We start from the raw sequence: 10,487 nt of genomic DNA, 5'->3' as shown, positions 1-10,487 counted from the left end.
AGGGAAAGATGCACGGGTGGTAAAACTGTAAAGAAGAGGTAAGGACATAGTTATCACAAACCTGAGAACAGAAGAACCTTCTGGGGCTGAAGTGGTTTTAGGAGGAAGGTGCCTGGGGAGGGGTAGATTGAGTGTCTTAAGTACAGGGAATATGTGTTTTCTTAACCCAGGTGGTTGGTACATGCATTTTGACTAATTAGTATTCATGTTTTATAAACTCTCATGAATGGGTGGTATAAAGAAAGAAAAACAAAAAGAACCCATAAGGAGGGCTAAGACTGAGGTCACTGATGAGTGTAAAGGTACAGCCAGGTGTGTGCACAGCCACCACGAATCTTTCTGTGGGGAATCGTGCTCCGAGCCTTTCTGAAGTGTTGTTACAGAGAAAAATTGCTCAGGACACTTGTTTAAAAATGGCAAGGAAGATTTTATTCAAGACTATTGCAATAGGGGAGAGAGATTGCGCTCAATGTGGATACAAGGACAAGTGGGGATTTATAGCCAGCAGGCAGGGTGGAGGACAGGAGGAAGAATTACCTAGAGGAATTAGGTTAGGATCAAGGGAGGTAAGGAAGGAACTGACTGGCTGTCAAAGCTGAGGAGATTCTGGATGAACTGGCTTAGCACGATTCTTTGATAAGTCTGGACTCAGTAGGTAAAGGAGAGGCCTAGAGGAGAAGGGGGCTCAAGGGAGCCCCGTTAAAGTTTGGCCAAGGGCATCCCTGTCAGTGTGTGTACCCCCTTCTCTGCTGAATTTTGTCAACATTTCCCACGTATGAAATGTTGCGCTCAGGCATTCTGTAAGGCAGTGGTTCTCATCTGGGGGCAGTTTCACCCTTTGGAACACCTGGCAATGTCTGAAGACATTTTGGTTGTCACAACTCTAAGTGACTAGTGAATAGAGACCAGGGATGCTGCTACACCTCCTACAATGCACAGGACAGCCCAACCACAAAGGCCCATCTGGTCCAAACTATGAACACCTTCTAACGATGCTATAAAACAACTATTCCAGTAAAACTTAATTATATTATAAAGCATACACAGAAATAGGATTTAGAAAAAGGTAAAAGGTAAAATGATTTTTTCTTATTTTCTTCGCCGCTGGGGTTGTTGGTTTTCTTGTTGTTGAGGTTTGAGCGTTCTTTATACATATATTCTGGGTACAAGTCCTTTGTCAGATATAAGCTTTGCAAACATTGTGCCTTGTCTTTTCATTCTTTTAACAGTCTCTTTTAAAGATTAGATGTTTTAAATTTTGATGAAGTCCAATTTATGTGTTGGTTCTTTTATGGATTGTACTTTGGGGGCCATATCTAAGAAATCCTTGCCTAATCCATAGTCACAAAGATTTTCTCCTGTGTTTTCTTCTAGAAGTTCTATAGTTTTAGAGTTTGCATTTGGGTCTGTGTTCCACTGTGAGTTAACTTTTGTACATGGTGTTAAACATAGACTCAAGGTCATTTTTTTGCATATAGATGTTTAGTTATCCCAGTACCATTTGTTGAAAAGGCTACCTTTTCCCCACTCCATTCCCCATGTACTTTGGTCAAAAAACAGTCGTTCACAAATGTTTTGGTTTATTTCTAGGCTATGTATTCTGTCGCATTCTCTTTCTCCATTTTTGCATCAGCATCACATTGTTTTGGTTACTACAGCTTTATAGTAATTATGGAAATCAGGGAATGTTAGCCCTCCAACTCTGTTCTTTTTCAAAGTCATTTGACTATTTTAGGAGTATTTAGACTACTTAGATTTTCTGTGATTGTTAATGTAATTGGGCTTGGAAAGACCATTTTGCTATTTGTTTTCTATTTGCCTTTTCATCTCCTCTTTCCTCTTTTCCTGCCTTCTTTTGAATTAATCAAGTTTTTCTTTATGATTCTCTTTTATCTCCTCTGTTGGCTTATTAAACTGTTTTAGGGAATATATTATACCTTAACTTATCAAGTTTACCTTCAAGTGCTAATACACTATTTCATGTATAAGAACCTTACGATAGTATGTGTCCATTTCTCCCCTCCCAGCCTTCATGCTATTTTATTATGATTTTTAATTTTATCAATATTTTAAACCCCACAAGACATTGCTATTTTTGCTCAAATAGTCAAATGTCTTTTAAAAATAATTAAGTAATAAAAAAGCATAGTGGTCACCATTTCTGGTGTAAATGCCTTGGTGTAGATTAAGAGGGCCATTCAATATAATCTTCCTTCGGCTGGAAGGGCATCCTAAACATTTCCTGTAGTGCAGGTCTGCTGGTGATGAATTCATTCACTTTTGTACATCCGAAAAAGTCCTTATTCACTTCCATTATTTTAAAAGGTATTTTTGCTGGGTAGAGAATTCTGGGTTGATGGTTTTTCTCAGTACTTTAAAAAGGTTGCTCCACTGTCTACTCACTTGTATAGCTTCTAGTGAGAAATCTGCTGTAAATCTCATCTTTGTTCTTCTGTACTTATAACATGTTATTTTCCGGCTGCTTTAAACATTTTGTCATTATCACTGGTTTTGAGCAAATTGACTGTAATGTGCCTTGATGTTTACTTTATGTTTCCTTTGCTCAGGATTCATTGAGCTTTTTGGATCTTCGGGCTAATAGTTTTCACCAAGCTTGGGAAAAATTTAGCTATTATTTCTTCAAGTATTTATTTCTGTTTTGCCCCCACTCTCTTTTGAAAGCTCCAATCACCTGTATATTTTAAGTTGATTGAAGTTGTCCATCTTTGATGGCATGTGACCTGCAGGCTATGATAGAGGTCTCCCACTCTGCCTCTTCCAGGGGTCTGAGAACAGCCTGTGCAACCAGTACGAGGAGAAGGTGCGGCCCTGCATTGACCTCATCGACTCCCTGCGGGCCTGGGTGTGGAGCAGGGCCCGGCCCCGCCCGCCATCGCTGTCACTGGGGACTAGAGTTCGGGCAAGAGCTCCGTGCTGGAGGCTCTGTCGGGGGTCGCCCTTCCCAGAGGCAGCGGTAAGCTCTGCCGGGCCAGCCTCCTGCCAGCCACAAGGCATCCCGACGACCATTGGTTTAAGGGGAGGTCTCTGGGAAGGCCCCCAGGAGGGCAGCACCCACAGGCCCTGGACAGCTGCATAAGCACTTGTTAATCAGCTCAGGCTGCAGTAACAGAGGACCTCAGACTAGGAGCTTAAACAATAGAAATTTACTTCTCGCAGTTCTGGAGTCTGGAAGCCCGAGATCAAGGTGTCAGCAGGGTTGGTCTCTCCTGAGGCCTGTGTCCTCGACTTACACGTGACGCTCTTCTCCTTGTGTCCTCACGTGGCCTTTTCTCTGTGTGCAGACATGTTGTTTAGGGCCCCACGCTTATGACCTCATTTAATGTTAATTACCTCTTTAAAGATATACCCTATCTCCAAGTATAGTCACATTGGGCATTAGGGGCTTCAACATATGAGTCTGACAGGGTGGCGAGGGGGGGAGACCCAATTCATAACATCCTCTCATCACATGATTAGTGTGGATTGTACATAACCTACACTTGCGGAAGGTCTGAGTAAATGCATATGGGTCCTCAGCCCTGAACACTGTGCGCGTGGGTGTAGCCCCTTCCCAAGAGGTGACCCTCCATCTGGGAGGTGAAGATTGGTGCTCTGCTTAGTGGTGCTTTTGGAGCTACCAGGCCACGGATCAGTGAGGGCTCTAGGGAAGAAGAAAGACCTGAGCTGGGTCTTGAAATACAGGTCAGATGTGAAGGCGGGTGGGATTTGGACGAAGTTTACAGTAAGGGGACTGTGGTGAGGTGGCCTGGTGGGGGCGGTCCCCCTTCCTGATAGGAGTGGGGTGTGTGCACTGGGGGTTGATGGAGGGCATTTGCAGAAGTTTGGGGCTCCCCACTGTAGTTTGCCACCTGGGCTGATGGAAAACACTGGAGTGAAGAGGGGGTCCTAAAGAAGTGGCTTTCAAGCCAAACACCACCTGAGACATACAGTCAAGATGTACATTCGTGAGCCACCCAGATAGAATGTGTCGGAGTGTCAGAGGGTGAGACCAGAAGGTCTACAGTTTTAACAGTCTCCCCAGATGATTATATAGAAATTTGAGAACCACTGGTCTAAGACAACCATATAGGACTGTTAGGAGCAGAGTATAGAACTGATGGATAATGACCTCCTAGGTATTGTTACAAGATGTCCTCTGGTGCTGAAACTGAAAAAACTTGTGAATGAAGATGAGTGGAAAGGCAAAGTCAGTTTCCGGGACAAAGAGACCGAGATATCAGATGCTTCGCAGGTGGAAAAGGAATCAGTGAAGGTAAGTGTCCCATGTTTGTTTGTCATTGCCTATTTGGCTGTCTGGTCAACCAGGCGAAGTGGGTGGGGTCTGCCTGTCACCATTCCCACTCTCCCCTTTCTGGGCCCATCCTGGTCCCTTGGGAACCCTCCCTTCCCTACATCCGGCCCCCAGCTTTCTTGTATTTTCTCTTCTTTTACTCTCATTAAGACCAGTGCTTTGGACAGAATCTGACCTCAGTAATTTATTGTTTAGTATGTAAGTATGTACCTGAGCGTAGTGTGAATTTTGAAGCTTGTCTCCAAATATGGAGTATTGGCCCCTTATTCAAGGGCTTCCCCATCCCACAGATCTGATGGAAGACGTATACGGGTATGGGACCAGGGAACCCCTTCACCTATTAACCTGGTAAAAAGGCATTCCAAAATGCTGGCTGGGGCATCACTGAACCCTATTCAGAAATGGGGGTCTTTCTTCTCCAAGAGTGGGGTGCATGTCCTTGCATAACCCTGGTTTAGGCTAATTTATGGCAGGGCTCAGTAAATGCAGACCACAGAGATTACATCATTGATGTGAGACATCTGAAAAGAGAAACTTAATGCTTGGACTTATGAGTGCACTCTCAGAATGGGACTTGTTTGTATGTCGGGGACTCACTGCATGCCTCATCCATGAATCACAGTGGGTGGAAGTTGCTTTCGGAGGATTCGCTGTAATGTGATATATTCCATCCTAAGCTCTATTCTGTTTTATTCCTTCCTCTTCTCTAGCCCAGGTTGCCATTGCTGGGGGAGGCACGGGAATCAGCCATGAGCTGATTAGTCTGGAAGTCACCTCCCCTCATGTCCCAGATCTGACCCTGATAGACCTTCCCGGCATCACCAGGATCGCTGTGGGCAATCAGCCAGCCGACATTGAATATCAGGTGAAACGTCAGGTTCCATCCTGGCCCGGGCCTTGTGGGGGTGGGGCTGCATTAGAGCATCAGTGAGTCCAGGACTGAGCTTGAAGAGTGGGTATTAGGAGGTAGGGAATTTGGAGAGTGTGATGGTTGAAATCTACTCCACCAAGTTGGGTGGAAGCTTCTATGGAAAAAGACAAACAGGCAAAGTTGGAAATGCGTTTTATTTGTGTTTTATGTGGCGACTCGTTTTGGTCATAGTTACATTTTGTGCCATGTCTAAACCAGCACATATTAGGAAGGGGTTTTATGTGGGAAGCATAAGAGAGCATTAGAAGCAAGTCTAATGATATTCCTATATCAGTGAATCTCACCCAGTGGATTAAAGATTTAGGGAATAGTCAAGCAATTCTTTTGGCATCTTGTTTTTCATTGTGACTGTCAGATTTGAGGTCTTCGGAGATAGTTAAAGAGTTAAGACCTCACAGTTTTCCCTGTTTCAGCCACAGAGAACTTAGTTCCTCTGACTTGGGAAGTGCCACCAGGCTTGTGTTGTGGGCTCGGTTCTCCATAGTTGCTTCTTTGGAGAAATACCTCTGGGACCTGGAGGTTCTGAAGCAAGTACAAGGTCAGGACCTGTCTCATCTTTCATGCCCTCTCATTTTCTTACAGATCAAGTCTCTCATCAGGAAGTACATCCTTAAGCAGGAGACCATCAACTTGGTGGTAGTCCCCGCTAATGTGGACATCGCCACCATGGAGGCACTGTGCATGGCTCAGGAGGTGGACCTCCAAGGACTGGACCATAGGTAAGAAGACGGAAGAATCTAAAAATAGTAGGTGGCTTGATAGTGGAAAAGCATCCCTTGAATCCAGTGGATGCTTCCTGGCACACACACAAGATGAGAACCTTTTGAGAACACATTGAGGCCAGATGAAATGGGCCACATTTGACTCTTGTTGGCCATGTGTTGGCTTGTAATCCTTGTCTACCTGCTTATAAGAGGCATGGTGGGTTCAGGAGGTGAGGCAAAATCAGCAAGCAGTTATGTCAGTTGACAGTGCATTTGAGGTATAACAACCCATGTGTCCCAGACAGATGAATGGATACGCAAAATGTGTTGTATCAGTACAATGGAATAGTACTCAACCTTAAAAAGGAAGGATAGGGCTTCCCTGGTGGCACAGTGGTTGAGAGTCCGCCTGCCAATGCAGGGGACACGGGTTCGTGCCCCAGTCCGGGAAGATCCCACATGCCGCGGGGCGGCTGCGCCCGTGAGCCATGGCCGCTGAGCCTGCGCGTCCGGAGCCTGTGCTCCGCAATGGGATTGGCCACAACAGTGAGAGGCCCGTGTACCGCAAAAAAAAAAAAAAAAGGAAGGATATTCGGACACCTGCTACAATGTGGATGGATCTGGAAGACATTATGCCTAATGACATAAGCCAGGGAAAAGGACAAATACTGTGTTATCCCACTTATATGAGGGATCTATAGTGGTCAGGTTCATAGAGACAGGAATTCAAACGGGGGGAAAGGGGGAAAGAAGAGTGGGTGTTCAGTGGTGACAGAGTCTCAGCTTGGGAGGAGTAAAAGGTTTTGGAAATGGTTAGTGATCAAGGTTGCCCAACAGTGTGGAAGTGCTTTATGCCCCTGAACTGTGCACCTAAAAATGGTTAAAATGGTAAATTTTATGTTTTAAAAAATGCGTTTGGCTGTAAATAGAGGACCTGAGTACAGTGGCTGAAACAAATGGCGATTTATTTTCACGCCTAACAAGAACTCTGGGGCTTCCCTGGTGGCGCAGTGGTTGAGAGTCCGCCTGCCGATGCAGGGGACACGGGTTCGTGCCCCGGCCCGGGAAGATCCCACATGCTGCGGAGCGGCTGGGCCCGTGAGCCATGGCCGCTGAGCCTGTGCATCTGGAGCCTGTGCTCTGCAACGGGAGAGGCCACAACAGTGAGAGGCCCGCATACCGCAAAAAAAAAAGAACTCTGGGCACAGGCTGCTTCCCTCGGGACCGCTGTTCAGTGACGCTGTCAGGACCCAGTCCCTTCCACCTTCTGCTCCACCATCCTTAGCTGCAGGCGCTCATTCTTTGCTTGTCCTGCTGCCTGTCGTGCCTGGGATGGGAATCTCTGGGCCAGGGCAGCAGCTACCAGTGGACACGGTAAACCTCAGGGTTAGTCCTGGGCTGGCTTTGCTGGACAGTCCCACAGGGCCCCGCACCCGGAAGAGTCCACACCTGGTGTGATGCTCTGATGCTGCCATCTTGCAATACTCAACGTTTGAACAAGGGGCTCTGCGTGTCCATTTGGTAATGGGCCCCGCAAGTGATGTAACTGGTCCTGGCTGGACCAGTGTTCCTCCAAGTGTGAGCCAGGCCCCACCGGTACCTGAAATAATTGGAGAATTTTTAGAAATGCAAGTCCCTCGATCCCACCAAACCTCCTGAATCAGAATCTCTGGGATGGGGCCTGAGATTCTGCCTTTTAAGACCTACCTTAAGGTGGTTCAGACGCACAGGAAAGTTTGAGAGTGAACTCCTCCACTGGACAGAAAGAATACAAAAGGGCCATTACACTCTACTGTCTTTGGTGTGAGAGCTGAGATCTGGGTGATGTGAGCTTGGGGAGAACACAGGGGCTGAGCCTCACACCTTCGCTCTGCAAGCCCTATTGTCTGCCCTCAAGCAGGGTAGGAGGAAACCAGGGGCCAGGGGACCTGCCTTCCCAGGGGCGGGAGCTGTCCTTACTTTTCGCTCTGCGAAGCTGTGAGCATTCTCTAACCAAAGTCTCTGGGTCTCAGGAATCTTGACGAAGCCCGATCTGGTGGGGACAAAGGCCCCTAAGACAAGGTAGTGGACATGGTGAGAAACCTCGTCTTCCACCTGAAGAAGGGCTACATGGTCGTCAAGTGCCGGGGCCAGCAGGACATCCAGCACCAGCTGAGCCTGACCAAGGCCCTGCAGGAGGAGCAGGACTTCTCTGGGAACCACGCCCATTTCAGGTAGGCGGTGGTGTTTTCCGAGTGTGAACCAAAATCGAGGACCTCCGTCCTCACGGGGGAAAATGGATGCTGTCTGAGATCAGATTTCGAGAGTATCCATGTGTGTTTGTTCCTTGACAATGACCACGGAATTTGCCTGGAAGAAAAAAGGAGGAATTCACAAAGTACTGCAAAGAATAAATTTAAAACATCAAAATAAGGCAGAGATTTTTGCAATAACTGAAATAGTATGGTTCTGGAACGGGAATATAAACGTAAGTGAAACAGGATAGAAACAAAGTAGAAAACCCAGAAATAAGATTCAGATACATATATTTGGTCTATGATAAATGAGGCAATTCAAATCCCTGGGCTATGTCTCTTTGATCATCCATCTGTGGCGTTGAGATAATTGTTTAATATTTGGGAAAAAATTAAATTGTGACCTTACTTAACATGGGATACCAAAATATAATAAATATCAGTTGACGTTTAAAATTAAGTACAAGAAAGGCACCATAAGCATCCCAGAAGAAAATATAGACAGAGAATTTATAATGCCAGCATAGAAGTCTTTCTAACCCTAATGCCAAAAATGACATCTTTTAAAAAGGAAAAGACTGATAAATTGGTTAGATTTGAAACAATGAGAAGACGTAGAGTTGGTGGGAAAGGAGGGGCGTGTGGACCTTCACCTCTGCTGCTGGGAATGTGTGCTGAGGTCACACGCGAACCGGTCTGCATAGGTGCGTCCCCGAGGTTGAGTTCCATTTCTAGGAATTCCACCCAGGAAAGTAATCAGAGATGCATCCACTAATGTTGGCTAAAGGAGGTTCAGCACACAGGTTTGTTTTTTGTTTAAAGTTTTATTAGAGTATAGTTGCTTTACAATGTTGTGTTAGTTGCAGGTGTACAGCAAAGTGAATCAGTTATACACATACATATATCCACTCTTTTTTAGATTCTTTTCCCATATAGGTCATTACAGAGTATTGAGTAGAGTTCCCTGTGCTCTACAGTGGGTCCTCATTCGTTATCTGTTTTATACATAGTAGTGTGTTTATGTCAATCCCAATCTCCCAGTTCATCCCAACACCCCCCTTACCCCTTGGTATCCATAAGTTTGTTCTCTACATCTGTGTCTTTATTTCTGCTTTGCAAATAAGTTCATCTGTACCATTTTTCTAGATTCCACATATAAGCAATATTATACAATATATTTTTTTACAGATTTGTTTTGTACTTTTTGCGGTACGCGGGCCTCTCACTGCCGTGGCCTCTCCCGTTGCGGAGCACAGGCTGCGGACGTGCAGGCTCAGCGGCCACGGCTCACGGGCCCAGCCGCTCCGCGGCACGTGGGATCCTCCCGGACCAGGGCACGAACCCGCGTCCCCTGCATCGGCAGGCGGACTCTCAACCACTGCGCCACCAGGGAAGCCCACAGATTCGTTTTTAATTGTGAAAATTTGGAATCTAAATGTTGAAAATCATGGGATTTATATAAATGAACCAGAATAGGAGATCACAGCGTTGGCAACAATTAGACTGCTGTGCAATGAGATGCCAATGAAAAGGAGCTTATAAGATGTGGAGAAAAAAAGTGACACAGTCACTGAGATCCCTTGTGTGCACACATGTGTATGTAGGTGAAGACCCATGTCCTTCGTAAAGGTTATCACATTTGATGCTCCCAGAAGCCTGCAGAGCCATATAATTCAGAGGAGATACTTGTACACCTGTGTTCATAGCAGCATTATTCACAATAGCTAAAACATGGAAGCAACCTGAGTGTCCATTGATAGATGAATGGGATAAACAAAATGTGGTCCATCCATACAGTGGAATAGCAATTGGCCTTAGAAAGGAAGGAAATTCTAGCACATGTTGTAACACGGATGAACCTTGAGGACGTTGTGCTCAGTGAAATAAGCCAGTCACAAAAAGACAAACACTGTATGATTCCACTTATACAAGGTCCCCAGAAGAGTCAAATTCATAGAGACGGGGCCTGGGAGGAGGGGGATGGGGAGATGTTTAATGCGGACAGAGTTTCATTTGGGGAAGATGGGATAGTTCTGGAGGTGGATGGTGGTGATGGACGCACAGCAATGTAATTGTACCTAATACCACTGAATTTGGGCTTACAAATGACTGAAATGGTGAATTTTATGTTATGTATATTTTACCACAATTTAAAAAATTGACAGGTGTGGAAACTGAAACTGAGGCATGAGTGTACTCTTGCAAAGAGGTGTGTGAACTCATGCTTCCTGGCTGCCCTTCATCCTAAAAAGTCCCTTAAAATATAGAAAACCATGTAATAACTCACCCTGCAAACACATATTTGG

At 45.6% G+C, this 10,487-nt stretch overlaps 1 protein-coding gene across 1 annotated transcript in view; it reads left to right on the top strand.

Annotated features, from left to right (window-relative positions):
- The window catches only part of MX1 (MX dynamin like GTPase 1), a 16,479-nt gene that overhangs the window by 1,776 nt on the left and 4,216 nt on the right, over positions 1-10,487 (top strand). The window contains 7 exon segments of the mRNA XM_007452881.1: positions 2,783-2,855; positions 2,858-2,974; positions 4,137-4,277; positions 5,023-5,177; positions 5,826-5,962; positions 7,946-7,985; positions 7,988-8,160. Of these exon segments, the coding sequence (XP_007452943.1) occupies positions 2,783-2,855; positions 2,858-2,974; positions 4,137-4,277; positions 5,023-5,177; positions 5,826-5,962; positions 7,946-7,985; positions 7,988-8,160 (836 nt within the window).

Source organism: Lipotes vexillifer, unplaced genomic scaffold (assembly GCF_000442215.2).
Source record: "Lipotes vexillifer unplaced genomic scaffold, Lipotes_vexillifer_v1.1 scaffold478, whole genome shotgun sequence".
In the NCBI taxonomy this organism is placed as follows: Eukaryota; Metazoa; Chordata; class Mammalia; order Artiodactyla; family Lipotidae; genus Lipotes; species Lipotes vexillifer.
Note: the sequence above shows the minus strand (reverse complement) of the source record. Positions and strands in the feature narration are given on the sequence as shown.